The following is a 19,511-nucleotide window of genomic DNA, read 5'->3' on the forward strand; positions in this document are numbered from 1 at the left end:
TTTTGCTCCGTGAGGCGTAGGACATCTTGCTGTAGCCGGTGCACATCCCCCGCGGTGCTCAGGTCATGCTCCTCCAGCGTTGCAACCCGTTCCCCCACCGCATCTACATCACGTCGCACCTCCCTCAGGTCTGACGCTAGCTGGGAGCGCAGCTCCGTAATGTCTTCTTTAATCGCCGCAAAAAGCTCCAACATAAAAGCTTTGGTGACTGGCGCCTCAGGGTCGTCGCGGCGCGGGGATTTACCGGTGACGCCGACGGCTGTGTGCCTTTCTGGGCGCTTTCCTTCGGCAGCCTGTCCTTTTTGGGCCTGTTCGCTGCCATGTCGCAGCCTCCCGACAGCAGCTATCGTGAGGTGACCCAAGGTCCGTCCCCGTGTCCTCGCAGTGTATCTCGTCACAACACTTCAAGCGCCAATATCAGCCAGCATGGGGCGAAAGCGGTGACTGGGGCCCACGCGCCAACGCCACAGGTCGTCGCAATCCACCTCTGTGGCTTCGGCGTACTTCGGACCCACACCGCTTCGTTCCACAAAAGGCCAATGTGGGGGGGAGGAGGCGGCCCTGGAATGCAGGCTGCCACCCAACCAGCGTAGGGTCAGGCCGCAACGCTAGGCCTCGCACTTCCGGCTTCAGTCCTGGTCAGTGTCACGTTTCATAGGCCTCCAGACCCAGGCACCGTGCAACCGCCCTAGACCCCGTAGGCCTCACCTCTCTCTTGCGCCGTCCGGCCTGTGGGCCCTGTGTAGGCCCTGCAGTCAGAGTCTCTGGGCGCCCTGCGTGGTACTGGTGCCCCTGCCGGAAGGTCTCTGGGCCCAGACTCCGTGAGGCCCAAGCGCTGCCCTCCGAGACGGGGACTGAAAAAAGAGAGGGGAAGGGGGGGGGGGGGGTTGCCTCGTCGACCGCCCTCCGCTCTGCCGGGTCGGGGCCTCGCCTCCGCAGGATTGCAGAAGAGGGCCGCAGGTCACCTCCGGGCGCTCTGCCACACGTCCGCGACACCGAGCTGCCCTCGCTATCTCCCGTGAGCGCTTGCCGGGAGTGGAAGCGCCGATGCTGTTCTCCCCGTCACCGGGGTATCGGGCGCCCCGTCAAGAGCACCACAGGTTCCGCACTGCTGCCACGCGACCCGGGTCCGGAAGAAGGCGCCACCCGGGCCTCTAAGGTGCTTCCGGGCTCTCGTCACCCCTCTCGGACCGCAGAAGGGCACCATGCGGGGAGCTATTCAAAGCTATGATGTTACCAGCGCCGGAGGGACCGAAAAGCGCGTCCTACTCCGCCGCCATCTTGGCCACGCCCCGTCGTCATTCATTTATTTGCATCTCCTTTTTACTACATCCATTATTGTTCCTAATGTAGTCATTTTAACTTTGCCATCGGATACAAAACTTGTCATGCGCCACTAAAAGATACTATTTAATTCATGGAGATTTCTTAAGTGTGAGGCTACCCAAAAGGGCCTTTCAGCGCTATGATAACCAAGTAAAAGAGGGTAGAACAAATAATGGTTAAAAAGGGTGGTCTTTAACAATTTCATGAATTAGGTAAAAAGGAGTAATAGCAATAGCCATTTATGGATGGTCCACAACTTAATGTAGAAAAATATATGTATTTTATTTTCTCTCTTTTTTTATATAGATTCATGATATAGTTAATTCTTATTTTTATGATAAAGTTTTTTTCAAATGTTTTGATTCAGATATTATATAATATTGTACATGCATAGCCACATTTCATATTCAAAACTTAAACCCATGTCTTTTCAACTCAAACCAAAAAAGAACACAATAATCAACAATTGCTTATTGAATATGAAATGTGGCTATGCATGTACAATATTATATCATGTCTGAATCAAAACATTTGAAAAAAACTTTATCATAAAAATAAGAATGAACTATATCATGAATCTGTATAATAAAAGAGAGAAAATAAAATAAATATATTTTTCTACATTAAGTTGTGGACCATCCATATATGCACCTAGACCATATGTGTTCTCTTTGGAAATTATGGTTTGCTATTACTCTCTTTTACCTAATTAGTGTTCAGTCCCTACGCATAGCAAGCCCATTTGTTTAGTAGGGGTTCCCATGTTTTTCTAAAAAACTTTAACAATTTCATGAAAGCTAATTCAGATTTAATTTGCCTTAGGTTGTGTGGAAGAGCGTAACAAAGTTTAGGTGCTAGGAACACAAAAGTTCTTTGTCCACTCCTGGCTGTCATTATCCAGGGGACTGCAAACAGTTGTTGCTTGTTAGATCATAGCAGTGTTGTGGGGCTGTAAGGAGTAAGTACATTTTTAACCAGCTTTGGACCTCTGTTGTGCATTGCTCTATAGGCCATGCACAATAACTTAAAGTATATCCTTTTTGTTATTGACAGCCAACAAACTCAGCAATATTAAAAATGTCAAATCAGGGTTGCCCTTCATGGGGCGCTTATGAGGAGTATCTCCGGGCAGGGGCAGCACCAGCTAGTCTTCTGGTTCGTTTGGAGCCAAAAACATTTCTAGAGGAAAGAGGTTCCGGGTAGATTGGAGTTTTATCGCCAATAAGTGTACCCGGGACTGGCTTATCCTCATCATCAATACGGCCAAACGTTTAAGTGAGGAATTCCTGAAGGAGATCCTTGAGTTAGAGGAATCCATTAGGATTGACACCACCATCCTTGACACAAAGGAACAGCTTGCCAGGATCCAAAGTGACCTAGGGGAATACAAGACCTATATGGTTAATCAAAAAATTAAGGGACCTAAACACAACCTAGAGAGATACACACACGAGTGGGCTTTCCCATATAAGGAGGACAAGTATTATCAACCTAGCACTGAGCAGGTGTATCATCCGGCAGGCTAGAGGGGTGGGAGTCGTCGGGGAAGGAGGACACCCCAGAACTGGACATTTAAAAATACCAGTAGTGAAGAAGACGACACTAGTGCCCAACCTCCCACCTCTAATCAGGGCAGAGTGAGGTTTAATCCTCAGGACAGATCAGACGAGGATTTAGGTGCACTGTTCCCTTCTTTTTTAGGTCAGCACCAGGCAGACTGTGGAAGAGGCGGAGGGCAAGCCCAGAGAGGGAGAGGCAGGGCTCGCCAGAATCTGAATCAAGCATGTCAATCTTACTCCCCCAGGGTCACACGGAGCAGAGGCAAAAAACCACTACAGTTTTAATGACTGGAGCAAATGACATAGTAGTAAATCTATCCAATCACGTATTGACAAATGATGAACTCCAGGTTTTAAACAAAGGGCTCGGCTTTGTGTCCACTCCCGTACATGACAGCTTCAAGTGAAGGAGTGAATTTTTTGAAGTGATGAGGAAAATCAAACTCAAGAAATTCTTTGCTGGAAAGGAACGTGAACCTCCTTCTGTGTTTAGTACCAATCTGCACCGTCCCTCGATGTTTTGCCCCCCCACGAGCTCGGTGAGGCTGGAGGTACAGGTGTTTGAGGAGAAAGTTCTCCAAGATATTGATCTGCTGGAGAAAGTTGAGAGCAAACACAGATTTAGTAATATGAACAAGCCTGAGTGGTTGGCTGTTAAATCATTGCAAAATAACAGCTCACTGACCATCAAACCAGCCGCTAAAGGTCTGATGAACACCTTGGACTATGAGGCTGAAGTGCTGCGGTTATTGGGGGCCCGCCACAATTATAGACCATTGGCTCGTGCCCCTACTGGGGAACTACAGGACCTTATAACAGGCTTAGTGAAAGCGGCAAAGGAGAAAAAATGGATCACCTCTAAGGAAATGGATTTTTTGATCAATACCAAACAGAGAACCCCGGCATTCTACATACTGCCTAAGATTCATAAAGCGCAACAGCGCCCACCGGGTCGCTCGATTGTTTCGGGATCCAGTCTGTGTTGGAGCCGTTGTCACAGTTCTCTGACTTTTTCCTGAGGGAATGTGGGGTTAATCAACCTTCCTATTTGCAGGACACCACTGATATTTTGAATATCCCAGAAACTCTTGAATACGATCCGAGTCATCAATTTTTGGTAACGATTGACATTGAATCGTTATACACGAGCATACCCCAGGAAGCCACGCTGGTGGCAGCAGCGCGAGCCCTGTCGGTATGTGAGTGGTTCTAAGACTCTCCCCAATCATTTGTACTCCAGTGTGTGGAGATAGCGCTCACCCGCAACTTCTTTAAGTATAAGGAACAGCTGTACCTCCAGGTGTCTGGGACTTCAATGGGGGCTACTTTTGCCCCCAGTCTGGCCTGCATCTATGTGGGCCAGTTTGAGGCACATTACATACATCATACATCTAACCCCTTCCGGAATAACATCGGTCTCTGGAAGAGGTTTATAGATGATGTGCTTTGTATCTGGACGGGCACAGAAGTCGAACTGCAGAATTTTTTGGTTTGGTTGAATGGTCTGGATGAATGCCTTAAATTCAACTGGAAGGTCAGTAGGGATGCAGCAACATATCTGGACTTGGACATCTTTGCAGTAGATAAACTGTTATGCACCAATGTCCACCAAAAACCGACGGATAAGAACTCTCTACTTCACTTATAGGTCTTTCCATCCGCGTGCCCTTCGGGACAATCGGCCAGTGGGCCAATTTCTTCAGTATTGGAGGAATTACAGCACAACAGAGAAATTTGTAGAACAAGCCACTGAGCTGACAGAGAAACTTGAAGGCAGTGCATACCCTAAGAAGATTGAGAGAAATGCTCGGAAGAGGGCATTGAATACACCTAGATCAGTGCTACTGGAAAGGAATAAAAATTAGAAAGGAGAGTGCCTTCCGGTGGTCACCACTTTTGACCCCATACCTACAAAAATTCGCCAAATCATCATGAGGCACTGGTACCTTCTCACTACGAACTGTTTTAAGATGTCAGCCCCCAGGTTCGCTTTTAAAAGATCCCAGAATTTGCGGGATCAATTGGTACACACCCGCCCCAGACAAGTGTCGAACACCTTGGACATTCTTGCAGGGCACCACCCGTGTGGTGGTTCCGCGGTGTATGACTTGACGGAGCGAGTGAGTAGTATACAATTGGTGGACAGAAGAACGTGGCATTTGAACAAATTCACCAATTGTAATACGGCCAATGTTATTTATCATCTGACTTGTCCCTCTGGGCTCTATTCCATTGGTCCTACTACACGGAACATTAAAATCCGCATACAGGAACACCTCAGCACCATCAAAGCCAGCAAATTGACTACCCAGCTGGTAGTGCATTACCGCGAACAGAAACATGAGTTCAGGGACATCAGATGGGTGGTTCTGGAGAAAGTATGGGTGACCCGTTGCATATTGAAAACAGACTGACCTCCAAGGAGACACATTGGATATACCAGGAGAAGGCAGACAAGACTGGATTGAATGATGTGATTGAGTGGAATAAGGTCACAGCACGTACTTAGCTACATAAAGAATAGGATTTGTACTGTTATTAGCCATGGATGGTGTCAATTCTTTTGGTATTCGTCAGAGGTTGTTTTCACAATGTCTGGCTTGGCTCCCCCTGTTTCCCTCAGTGCCCTCACCTCCTACATCTTTCTTGAGGGGTAGAATGAGAGGACACGGAATACATGTCTTTCCCTGTGTTTTACGGCTGACTGATAGGCTGGGCACCATTGGCTTACCTTGAGGGTCAGACTTGTCAAGGTGGGTTGAAACCCGTGGTTCTAGTCACAATTTACAACCAAATTTTTCTTTCAAAAATGTAAAATTCCCTCACTAGATGGGAGTTTCCAGCCCTCTTTTTATATGATATGTCTTTTTACATGAGATGTGTGGTTCATATACATAAAACTAAAAAGATAAGCCTGACTCTGTTGAAACGTATACTCTTTTGTTTTGCTTTTAAATCATTAAGCTGCAAATATGTGCGCATAATAAAATGCCGGTAAAAGGATGAGTCTAATACTAATGGTAAAATGGAACATTTGCACACAGTTCGTGTTTATGTTTGATTATATGATGTACACAATATATTTTTACCCATTACAAGATGGCCGCCGTAGTCACGCACCACGTGACTTGCGAGGGTGTGCCCTATGACGGCGTCTGAGCCTGCCCGGGAGAGTTTTTAAAAGACCCGTGTTTGGGAGAGATGCCGAGCGGGGAGTTCTATTCCGAACGCGCTGGTAACAGGTCCGGTTAGAGGGTGTTTGTGTACTTGGAGAGAATGGTTCAAGGAGTATAATGCGGGCGTCCTAAGGAGCATACTTGGCATGTTTTTGGTGCAATATTGGGACACGGATAGGAGGGAGTAAAAGCAGACCGGGCAGAATTAACACACGAATCATGCACTATGAGTAGGCAGTGCGCGGGAGTGAGGGGCCCCTTAATGGGGGTGTTATAACCCGAGGTGGGGTGAATTAGAACATGAATAGAAACATACAAAACCAGTGAACATACAGAAACCCTGTGGGCCCTGAACTGGTAGTATATGGTGTATTCCCTCTACAAGTTGACGGAGTGCGATTGGGACCAACAGACGTGGATGCGCACACGTTCTGTATACTGGTGGCTGCAGGTATGCCAGAGAGTGGCAACCACCAGGTAAAAATTCTATGTCCAATGAACAAATTCCAATGCAATTTTATTTGTGTTTTTTTCGGGCAACTACTGATTAGTGTCACTCTGTGTTTGTCATTATGTGTTACATTTGTGTCTGTGTTCCACAGGTTTTATTGCTGTGAAGTCACAGTAGGGTGTGGACTGACCCCTAGCCCTGAAGAAGTTCCCGACAAAGATTGATAGGCAATGAAACATGTTGGGTTCATATATGTTAAAACGAAGCACAACAGTAGCTTTTGGTTTTCAATATGAGCAGATACCCAGCAGCGAATAAAACTGATTATAGTGCTAATGGTGCCTAGCTCATTTTTTAGTGGATTGGAACGTCAAATTCAGGTGTTTCAGTCTAGGGGGTCGGGTTGCAGTGATTTTTGTGTAGTTAGTTTCACTCGAGTTACACACATTATTTACACGTTATTTATTTTTAGGTGGAAGGCACTGATGATGAAAAGTGGAACACACTGACTAGTACCTGTCAGCAGTTCCCTGGTGGTTGTTTCCGTGAGGTTCTTTCCCTCCTTGCACACACTTTTTTTTAGAACACCCTTATAAGTTGAAGGGCGTTTTGAAGTTGTGGGGACACACACATAGTCAGGATTTTAGGATTTTAAGAAAGGAGATAGGCACACCTTTATAGTACTGCAGACATGTCACGTACTATGAACATCCACACTAATTAAGGAGGTAGGTGCTGTTTGAAAGACACTATCAGACAAGGGGCAGGTTTTGTTGATAATAGTAATGTGAGTGGGGGGCAACCTGCGCCCCTGTTTTCCCTCTGTGCTCCTGTTGTGTAATGAGCCAATGAAGGCTTAGCAGGGCAGAGGTGGCAGAGTGGCATTTGGGAGTTTTAAGTAGGATACATGCTACAGCATTTTGTATAACTTGCAGTCTTTTTATGACTAACTTTGGGCTGCCTAGTAATAGTGAGTTCTGATAGTCAAATCTAGAGATGACTAAACCCTGTACCACTATTCCCTGTGATGGCTCTGGCAGCCATCTGAGCAGTTTCCGCAATGCCCTTAACATGCTAAAGCATGTTGCTGCCAGTTCTTTGGCATGCATTGCCAGAGTCTTCTTATCATCGAGCCAAACACTGAACTTTTTTATCTCTGATTTTAGGATTGGTTGATTGCCAAGGGTTTCAGGCTAGCTCAATTCCATCCAATGGTACAATCTGGAGGGTTATTTCCTACCACCATCACCTCTGTTTTCTCCGTATTGAGTTTAAGGCTGCTAGAAACTATCCATTCCACAACCTGCTTGAGACAGGCATTAAGGGGAGTCAACATCTTGTCCGATTGGTGGGAGAGGTAGCTGATAATCTAAATGTCATTGGCGTAAGATATAGAAGAAAAGCCATGACTATTTATGATTTCTGTAAATGAGATGACATACAGATTGAATTGTGTTAGGCTTAGTGAGGATCCCTTCAGGACACCACATCCAAGAGAGTAGGTGTTTGATAGGGTGGTTTCCTTATAGACTTGAAATTTTCTACTATGAAGAAACTAGGTTAGCCACATTAATGGAGTTCCGGAAATACAGATTTCCTTCAGCCTTGGAGTTAGCACCTGATGTGATATGGTGTTGACACCGCACTCAGATGCAAAAGGATAAGAACTGCGGTTCTACTTGATCTAAAAAGGCGTTAAGCCCTTCTATGGCTGCAAGCCAAGTCGTTTAAGTGTGACAGAAAATGTTTTGTGAAGGATGTAACATGTTACTGAATTCCAGGTATGATGGGGCTTTTTGTTGACATATTTCTCTTGAAGTTTACTAAGTCCTGGAAAGAGTGAGATTGGCCTGTAGTTTTTTTTTTTTTTTTTTTTTTTTTTTTTTTTAAACCTTTATTGTGCACAAAAAGGAACAAATACGGGCCTACAACCATCAGGCCGGCCACAAAACTTTAAGCACAGGTGCGAGCAACGTTATTCCACAACGGCATCAGGTATGATAGCAACAATTAGTAGCCGTGACACAAAATGGAGTCATGTCGCCAAGGAAAAGGAGAATTGAAGGTTAAATTTTAAAATTATAAAGAAATATAACAATGAAGAATGAAATCAAGGAGAACTGAGTCCAGACAGTAAGTACACAAACATGAGCAGGCAGCATTAATTAGAACAACAATATGAAGAACACCACGTCGAGATGGCAGTAACACACCCAACAATAGGAGTTGCAGTCCACAGTTACGCACTACCCTCAGCGCCACCCACTACCTACTAACCTTCAGGGCAGACCCAGAACTGAAACCAGAACAAGAAAGCGCAGAAATTAGAAAAATAAGGCCCATAGAAACTAAAAGAGAAATTAAATCTACCCCCCCACCCTACAACAATCCGGAGGCTACGGCCTACCCCCCCCCCGGCAAAGTGCCTGTCGCCCAGTAAAGAAACCCGAAATACAGAGGAAGAATAGAAAAGAAAGAAGAAAAGATAAGAAAAGAAAACCATCACACTTGAAGCATCGGGAGGAAGAGAAGAACAAGCCAGTCTATCACTCCCGAAAAGGAAAGGAAACGAGGGAGGAGGAGCCCTAATATTAACAAACTCCCGGTCCCCCAGCCATGTATAGCCCCCTGCCCCAATTGAAGCAATAAAATCGAAAAATACACCAGCAAATGAAATATTGAAACAGATGTGCCCCGGACCCCGAGTCAGTACTGAAATGATCACCCCGTCCATATGGGCGGTAACAGGATAAACCCAGTTCCACCCCACGTGCGAATTCACCAGGATGAACAACAGTAGCAGAACAGATATGGGGAGCTACGACCTCTACATTCACCAGAGAGGTGGCACAGTCAGAAACAGAACAGCCAGGACAACCAGAGTGAAGCCCCGAAGACCACGATCTCTAATCCGGTCGCGAGCGACCACTATACTATGAGGCCCAGCAAACGCCCTCCCCAGTCAGGACAAAGGGACAAAATGGCCGCCGTAATGAGAGTGCAGACAGAGGAGAGCAAGATGGACGCTACCCTGTACAAATAACCCCCACGTCACCATAAGTTTCCAGGACCAGCAAACAGGAAACAAAGAAAAACGTGGCGGAGGCGATAGCGAGCAATTAATCAGGGTAGCCAGTGTATAATGCAGCTTGTGTCAATGACAAAGGTCGCAACACCCAAAGGATGCCTTAATTGGAGAGCAAAACAACCACTAGCTATAATAGAGACAGACGGGGGGAAACAATCTACATCGTAAATACAAATCATGTAGCCAATACGTATCACAATCTAGCCCCGATCCCCACCCGGTAAGACGGTGACACAACCAGGAACCCGCCCCTCCCGCATCAAATGTACACGCTCGGACACCCCCGGCTCATTAAGCATCCCACACCCCAGCATCAATTACCAGAGAACTGCACCCGAGACATCCTCATTGGGGAAAGATAGTAAGTAATACCCTGTGTACCACACACATATCAAGTCTGTCCTGGCCTCCACCAGTCCGTACAGGAATGCAATCAGAGGATCGGCTAGCCTTGGCCCGATCTAGGAGGCACTTTGTCACCCAACCATCTTGGCAGTCCGCTGCAATCCGTCTTGACGAGGAAACATGGCCGCCTCGAGGATAAGGAAAGCGCACCATCGCCGAGGGAACTCCGGTCGTCCCCCGCAGATAGTAGTCCAACAACAAAATGTACTCCCAGAGCGCATAAATGGCAAAAGTCGCTGAACGACGAGATGGAACTAGTCAAGGAGGGAGCAGGGGCAAGGGCAGGAGAACAAGCTAGCGATGCACTGCACAGCCAGGCTGGTTCACGAGGCAGACAGCCAATCGAAGAACAAAGGGGAAACACTGTAGCAACAGCAGCGTGAATGAGCGGCAACAAGTCTGCAGAAGCTCCAGTAGCGGTTATATCGGGTGATACAGTAGCAACAGGAGGTAGCGAGGGGCTGGCAAGTTGTAACCAAGTCAGACCTGAGTCCTGTTGAGAGTGAACCCCTCGCGTTCGGCTCACAGCAGGGAGACACGCATCAAGGTTCTCAAACAGCACCGCCGAGGCACGCAGTATTTCCGACCGCACCTCATCCAGGATATTCAACACCTCCCTGTAGGTGCAGTCCGGCCGTGATACTCGAGGCTCTCCAATCTCAGTGGAGGGCTCAAACACGGTCCCCCGCACCAATGAACACATGCCACCCCAGGAAGAGGTCCCAGCGCCATTTCCACCCCGTTGGTGATCAGGCATCGCCATCTTAGCAGCAGTCCACGGAGTGCTGGGAGGGGGGGAAAACGGGGTTCACAGTCTCCGACAGGGAAGTGGATGTTTGCCCCACAACACTTTACGTCCCCTCCTGTGCGCTGCATAAGCGAGGGGCATCCGATGGTGCGGCGGGCAGTCAGGGCAGCTCGATCTTACCGGCCATCAGCGCAGCTAGGAAGAAAGCCGACCGGCATCATGGCGGCCACAAACAAAGGAACCCATGCAAGCCCTCACATATCCGTGCCGGAGCTGCTCCGTGTGAGCTCGGCAGGTCAATGAGCACAGGGCATAGGCAAGACTGTAGACGGGCGGAAGCACTCCCCCAGCACAGGCAGCCACAGCAACAGAGCCTCCCCTTGAGATTTGCGAGGTCCGGCAGGCTGCAGGGAGCGGGCGGAGGTCCGGGGCAGAAACGATCTCCCCAGAGCTCGCGACTCCGGGAGGGCTGAGAGGCCAGAGGGACACCGTCAGGATCGACTTCGTGTCCCGCGCATGTCGGGCGAAAGAAACCCCAGGATTACAGGCAGGATATGAGCGCGGGTCTTCAGGGCCGGCGGAGCCGAGCGACCACACGTCCGTTCAGGTCGCCATCTTGGCTCCTCCAGTGAGGCCTGTAGTTTTTAAATTTTTTAGGATCCGCCAATGGTGTTTTAAATTATGGCTTTACAATAGCACATTTCCAACTGCTTGGTACAGTCCCTCAGCCTAGTGGGTAGTTGAACATATCAGCCTACAGAGATAACTGCTTTCCCTCTGTTTAGCATAATATCAGGAGGTGTAGGATTGGGGAGGAACCAGATTTTGAAGACTTCTAAATCTCTCCAGTGTCCTCCTGGTCATTTCTTGGAACAAGTCTATTTTTCCGTTCTGCATGTAAGAGTTTAAATACTAAACATCTTTAAAAACATTCAACAGACCCACATACACCATTCGTTCTTCTACTCACACATTTTCCACTTACACACTAATTTTACAACACAAAAAAAGATTTTTACACATTTGTGTACATTTCAGGCCGGTTTTAGGCTACTTGTTTTCTATAAATTAATTCAATCAAAAGTATGCTGACAATACTTTGTGACTACAGCATTTCATTTGCATATAACATTCCAATTCATGTCCTTATACTTTTACAATTTTTCATCGGTTGTTGTTCTAATGTGGCGTGACACGCTTTCCTCAACATGGGTTTTGGTATATCGCCATTCTAAGCAGTGACCCAAGCAAAAGTCCCAAGCAATATAAAAAACCTGAAAACATACAATATGACAATACTAAGACATAGATTGTGTAAGATCAAACAGGGGTTTCTGTTTTAGTTATTTCGCATTTATTCCCTGCCCCATAGGTGAGGTGAAGGTGAGGGTGGCATACAGTTTTGGATATGAATAAGTATAAATATGAGTATGGAGGAGGGGAGAGAGAAGCACCACTCTTCATCCTAATAAAAGGGGACTAAATGGTTTTGCAAAGACCCATGCAATCCTGGATGAAGTAAATAACTTTGTATGATGCCACTTCAGAATTTCAACCAGCCAGTCACCACACTTGGAGGTCCACAGCGATTTCCAGAGACGTATGATATATAATCTGACTGTAGTCAGTAGCCTGTTTATGTGTCTGGGGAGCTCGGGAAGGTCTCCAATATCATAAAGCATGGCCAAGGTGCATGTTCTGGACAATAGGATTAGAGGCGGATACAGAGGGGGATTTATTTCAATACAAGAGGTCAAGACCAGGATTACTGCTAGCTATGGTATTTTCCAGGTGAACCCAAAAGAAAAGGGGAGGCCAGTCATTTTAGGCCACATAGAGGACAAGTGGGCAAGGTGGAGGGCTATGTAGTAGTGCTCGATCCAGGGCCTACTCGGGCCCCAACACTGCTGATGTGAGATCAGTTTAGCGGCTTTTAAAGGTTGTCTCATGTCACCCAAGACAAAGGATAAGATATCTTTATCAATGGAGAGAAGTAGGAAAGTCTTGACTAAGACAGGCAGAATAACAGCATATACGTGAAACAAGAACCACATCCATTTTACCGGCTTGCAGCCTCCACCACGTTGACAGGTGAAGATGGCTCCAGTTCTCATAATCAGTGTTCGTTTTTGAGATAAGTGAGTGAGGACCAAACCTTCAAGACCCCTAGACAAAGCCTCATTGTCCAGCAAGTAACTGACAAGTTTCTTGGCATCAAACCTCTCAAACTAAGTTGGTACACAAAAGGGTCAGAAATGAGGCATATCCCAATCCATCTTTTTTTCTGATTGTGACCAGGGTCAGAGGTCTCATGACTTATCTCAGTGTGTTTCTCAAAGAGGCAGAGATTACACCAAAAAAGATGCACCTCCTGCCTTTCAGTGTCCTAAGTGACACCTCAACAGTGACTATCAGTAAGACAAACAAACTAAAGGAGTGTTGACTTTCATTGACTTTATTCCTCCTTGAGATGGGATACCTATCAAAGACAGCCAACACACTAAAAGAAATAACAGCAGAAGACTCTTTAAATGAGGAAACATAGTACATATTTGTGTATGCCTTCATAGAAAATATTTTAAAAGCTGATAGACCTGTAACATCTTAGGGAAGCAAAATGGAACAATCCATTTTTGAAAAAGAATAAAGATGCAGTTTTCAAGAATCCTTGCTCCACACAATGAACTGAGGCTAGCTGGCATGGCACTGCACAGTGGGACGGAGTAGCAGACAGTAACTTTCAAGTGATAGTGCCAAGTTCCTCTTCAATGAGGTAACTGTCCACCTTACCTAACTTCCTGTTTACTTATTTTTTTTAAAGGAAGATCAAAAGGATATTGTGACCGTTATAAAAAGAAGAGCAAAATAATATCAGAAGATATAAATTTCTTGAAAAAATAATTAAGTGGTTGTTAGTATGAGGTCAAAACTTCACTAAGCATTTCCTTGGAACAAACTTACTTTTTTAATGTTACACCTATGTTGCCAATGTCGAAAGGTTGGAAGAAATAGGTGGTATTAAGTGGAGTGATTTCTTTTATAGGTATTATGTAGGTTAATTCTTTAAACACCAGTAATTTAACTGGTGTTCGCGGTGGAAAGCCATATTATGGTGTGGATTTTTATGTATCGCATGATGACTTTAAGTAGTGGTGCTACTCTGTGATGCATTCTCTGGCCTAAGGGCCTGGGTGTCTCTATAGCTCGAGTAATAAGGAGCTACCTTAGTTAGGATTTGAAGTACTACTCACGCATATGACTGATACTGAATATTTTGCTTTATTCTATAAGTTACTCTCCAGTATTCAAGATAACATGGAGACAACATTATGAAAGAATCTCCAAGAATAAGACAGTGAAAGTGAGAAAGAGAACTGCAGCACTGTAGACGTGCTAAGCACTTCCCTGTACATTGATGGTAGGTGTATGGAAGGAAGATTTGATCGTGTTCCACCGTACTGTGGTCAAGTTAAAAAAGATATGCTGTTTATTTCGCATACATTAGTGTTTATCAGGAGGGAAAGCATGCTCAATAGAAGCAGAATATAAAGGGAGAAAAACTGAAGGGAAACGGTCTTTTATATTTTTTTGTGATGAAAAAAATAAATTCTATTTTATCTTAGTGTACCTTGTTGCAATTAGTGTCTATTAGAACTCTGAAGTGAAATTTACCCAATTACATGGTAAATAAAATGCGATAACTAGATATTAGTAATCAGGTGACAAAATAAAAGTGGTGTTCACTCGAGAGCAAAATAGGAATTGGCATACAGTGTTGTTTCAGCATTGATGATATCACTTCCCAATTACCTGTATGTGCATTAAATAAGATAATTTTAAAAGAAGCAGCTGTGTTTTTTTTGTCGGATTAAAGGATTCGATTTTGATTACTGTGCCCTGGAATAGGGTCAGGCTCAAGAGTAGGAAAAAAAACAGCTACCCACTTTCCCTAAGTGTTGTTAACTAATTTTTATGGCTTATTTGCTATACGTAGGATGTAGAGACAGCTTGCAGTTTACCCAATATTATATTGTAGAAACAAAATCAAGACCAATGTTACCTCTCCAGCTTTGGCACATTCCATTGCTCCTCTGTGAATGGCTTCCCAGTTGTCTTCATACCTTAAAAATTCAAATCACAGAGAAATCAGCTGTTCGATTTACATTACACGTTTCTTCTTATGCTTGTTGTTAGTAAAAGCAGAGAAGACAGAATAAACTGCTATGAATTGTAACAAGTTCTTAGGCAAATGGATTATTCACTGATAGGTTTCTTGTGGAATTCCTACAAAAGGCCAGCTAAAACATCTTTGTCAATGGGAAAAAACGGTATTGCAGCATGGAAGCCCTAACTGCTCACTCACAGGCACAGCTTGCATATGCCTTGAAAAAACCCTTATCATTCCTGTATACATTCACCTGTTCGGTCTTCAGTTTATTCTACTTCAAAGCTTACTCACAAGGACTTTAGCCATTTGATGGAATGGCCAAGAAAAAATAATCTCATTTCAACAGTACTTATGCTGTTGGACTGCATAACGCCAGGTGCTTTAGAATTCAGAGGCTCAATAGCAGCGTACTCCTGTAGCTCCTGTCATCTTAGCTCTCTTCTCCCCATCTGTAGGTAGGAAATATTTTAAGGCGAGAAAAGCGTCAAGGGTCAGGGTCATACAACGTACGATAGTACAGCTTTTACTATGGCAAATAGCTGTTACAAAGTCAGGAGTCCCTGGAGTCTTATGGGAAGGATTACAATCAATAAATATAGGGGAAGAGGACTCTGATGAACAGAGACATTCTTCTTAAAAATAATTAAAAAAATCAACCCCCCCCCCTTTTTTTCCAATAATGATTATTGATGTAACTATGTAGAAGGCATGGTAAGTAGTCCAGGTGGCAACTCTAGAGAGGAGATTAATTGGGACATGTCTGAAAACAATGTAGTGGCTTTTCCCTCTTCTCATGTACACTCTTTGCTGGAGGTATGCCCTTACGAGAATGTGGAAGAAGTTATGCAAAAGGGACTAGTGGTCTTTGTTGCGTCGTTGAAAAGGCATGAATTGATGACGCTCTTCATATTTATCTCAGTAAACTTATAATTGTGGAAAGTCCTCCCTGCATCAAAAGTAGGACTAAGGAAAAAACATGTAAGCTAATTTCCTGGGTCAAACCTAAGTCAGGTAAAACATTATGGGAAAAGTAAAGGTTATAAGTGGTTACAAAGTTCATGGCTTGTCCATTCTGCAAGCTCAAGTAAAAACCATGAAATAGGACGTTCTACAATTAGAGTTGAGTTTCAGAAGAGGACATAGGTTAAAACGGTTGGCAGACAAAGGTTTTCAAAACTACATCAACATTACATCACAATATGTAGGGGAGTTCTCTATGAGAGGAAGGAACAGAAGAATACTCTAGGGGTGGGTGAGTGACTGCACTTGAATAGCACACAATACTTGACCTGTAGTATATTTCTAGGCCTCCATATCAGCCAAGTAAGCCCGGCATCATTCAGCCTGAATCCACAGGTGAGGAAAAGACATTGCAAAGGAATTACATAAAGATGTCATAGAAGAGAAGGAATAACCTTGCCCAAAGTCTAGTGGTAAACAGGTAGCCAGAAGATTTTATTTGTCATGATTTGTGGTGATAAGTTGTATTGCCATTTGCATCACCAAAAAAGGAACAATGCCGATAACTCAGACCTGCAAGGTCCAGGCACACAAGCTAAGCAACTGTGTAAAGGCATAGAGCATTACCAAGCTTCTCTGTGGTAAAAAGTATTCTCTGGGATGAAAGTGGTAAGACATCGCCATCAATGATTTTATTAGGTCTGAGATTTAGAACTGCCTCTCCAGACCAAAAACTACAACATTACGGGTAAGCAGAATACAGTTGCAAAATGTGATTGCTGTTCAGCATTTCAGAAATACAGGAATACAAAGAAAGTTTCTATATTCCCACGAAACTTAACGAACATGGTAACAAAGTCACCAACAGGTCAATGGAGAAAGCCAACATTAAGAACTACTCGGTTATATCTGGATGGAGAAAACCTTTGTTTGGGTCAGAGTGACGTATCTCCATCTGTCGGCTTCCTAGTTCAGATCACCTTCCATCCTAGTTCAGATCACCTTCCAGCTGAGTAGTTGTCTGATAGAGCTCCTTGGTGAATCTATACAAATTACACCTTGGCAGAGCATGCGAGTGCCTTTTTGAGAGTGGAAGTAAAACACATTCAGTTACATTGTCTGCATAGATAAGGGCCCTGTGCTCTTAAAACTAGAAGGTGCTGGAAATTTCACTTCTCGTTCTAGCATACTGATTTTTCAGAGAGAATTCATACAAATCTTACACATAAAACAGATCAGCATTATTTCTGATCCACATTGAAAATCTTACAGAACCCAAATGGTTAAAATAGAATGTTGTGTGTGAAAAGGTCTTGGGGAACATGCTTCAATTTCCTTAATAATACTCACTAAACAGGTAAGAGAAAAGTATGAGACGCAATTTGTTCGACACCTATTGCTAGCTTCTGCCAAGTAAAAAACTGAGTGGTGATTTAACTTCACAATGTTTTATGGTAAATGTGTTGCTAAAGAGAAAATCAATGCATCAAGTCTTAGCCATAATAATCCTATATCAGTAGCTGTTAACTACATCAGGATCATTTCCTTCTGGTATTTATTGGAATTTACAGACAATGGATATCTAAAACCAATGAAGAACAAAAGTTTCTGAACTAAAACAGCCAGTGGCACCACAAAGACATCTCTACAGCTATTCAGAGTTACAATAGGCAACTAGGACACATACCCTTTCACCTTCTCCCCACATCCCCGCCTCACCAAATAGGATTTTTTTCCACGTATTTGTTTTAATACTGGCTACTGAGCCATTTAACCCCTTCGATGCTTGTGACGGAACGGTTCCATCATGAGCGCCGGTTGGGCTGTGCTAATGACGGAACCGTTCCGTCACGGCCCGCCCGTTTTTTAGTACCTTCAGCACAGCGCAAAAATTCGCTCCGCGCTGAAGGTGTTAATGGCTTTTCGGGCATGCAGTGCCAGGATGAGGTCTTCAAGCCCTGTGTCATGCCAAACTGTTGCGCACTGCTTTTTAAACTTAATTTGTAGGCTTAACAACCACACACTTCGTTAACATATGTAAAGTTCACTGACACCTGAGAAGATCTTCCCATGTGAAAGTCTGCAAGGGCAAATTCACTTTTTATAAAGTTTTTCTATGGGGGAATATTTTCCTGCTTGGGGGGGGGGGGGGGGGGGGGGGGACTACTTCTGCGACAGCTCGGCCTTTTTATTTGCAGATCCTGCCCCATCCTGAAAAACATTTTATTCATGCTCGTCAGTAGTAAATGTCTATCTTTTGCCAAGGCAGGAATGGGAGACTGGGGAGCTGATAAAATACCAAACACATTTGAGTATATGGGTGTGCACAAACACAGGGAATTCTGTCCAGGGAACCAACGCTTCCTGTCTACTTGCAGGACTTGCAAGCAGAAGTATTTTCACAAACATCTTCATTTGAGTAAATCCTTTTATGCATACCAACCTACCCTTGCATATGTGAGCCAACTACGAGAATTTGACCCAGGTCGTTTTGACTCTATAAGGCCTTGTAGGATTCATCTAGTTGTAAAACCTAAACCAATCATTGAACTAGCACTTGGAATATGTTCACAATTATGGAAAATACGGGAACGGAAGCACAGAAAAAGGAAGTGATTTGTCCAAAAATTATATAATGTGATCAAATTGGCAACGACTAAGTGATCCGTCTGATCCTCAGCTTGTAACGTAGGCACTGAAGCACATATATAATCTGGGTTGATTTACCAAAACATTTTGTGGATCTAAATGAATGCTTAAAATTAGACTTGACAGAGCAATTCAGAAGACGCTTCTTCAGAAACTAAAGTCATTAAGAGATCAATGGCGCAATTAGAATAACAATATAAAGTGAACTAGCATGTAATCATTGCTCAGGTATAGCAAAAGTGATGGCATAATCAGAACCCTATAGTGATCAAAATTCTGACCTTTATAAAGTCAATTCATACAAAAGGCTGCGAATATTCAAAGATTTGACATAAATAGAACTCCATTATGTTCAGTCCGGTATATTTAGAAATAGTGCCATAATCACAGCACTGCTAGACTACAAACCCCAACATAATTTAAAAGAGGTAATGTGAGAGCTAATTCTGGAGTTCATTCAAAAATCGTGTCACAGCTGGTGATTCAAACAAAGAGGACTGATCTGGCATTCGCAAGAAGCCAAAAGAGAATCTTTAATAGTGTCCGAAGCAAAGCTGTGCCAGGCAAGAGACAAAACAAACAATATAACGTGAGATAGCTTGGACAAATTTGTCCCAACAACAGGTGTATACAGTTTTCATTGAGGGACACCTGTCTGCCAAAATGACATCAACCATCTGCAGGAAGAAGGTTGAAGATGGTCAGTTGTCGCTGCTCAAACCCCAAGCATGAAGGTGGTGATTCTAAGGGCCCAGGTACAGACCGCTGGCCTGTTGCTGAGACAGCAGGTCCTCCTGGAAGGACAGCCTTATTGGAGGACAGCTGCTCAAGCCCAGAAGTTCTAGATACCATACTCTCCATGCTCAATCTGGTGCCACTAGGATATATTGGGCTCGGTCGATCCTATCTTTTTGAGAACATTGGACAGGAGTGGTATTGGCAGAAAGGTATACAGGAGTCCACAGTTCCACTCAAGGTGGA

General features: G+C 44.4%; 1 protein-coding gene across 2 annotated transcripts in view; it reads right to left on the minus strand.

The window, feature by feature from the left end:
- Positions 1-19,511, minus strand: part of DTNBP1 (dystrobrevin binding protein 1) — a 495,181-nt gene that overhangs the window by 325,219 nt on the left and 150,451 nt on the right. For both annotated transcript variants that reach the window (XM_078687921.1, XM_078687920.1), the window contains exon 4: positions 14,814-14,874. In XM_078687921.1, the coding sequence (XP_078544047.1) occupies positions 14,814-14,837 (24 nt within the window). In that variant the 5' untranslated portion in view covers positions 14,838-14,874. The remainder of the gene's footprint in view (positions 1-14,813; positions 14,875-19,511) is intronic.

Source organism: Lissotriton helveticus, chromosome 4_1 (assembly GCF_964261635.1).
Source record: "Lissotriton helveticus chromosome 4_1, aLisHel1.1, whole genome shotgun sequence".
In the NCBI taxonomy this organism is placed as follows: Eukaryota; Metazoa; Chordata; class Amphibia; order Caudata; family Salamandridae; genus Lissotriton; species Lissotriton helveticus.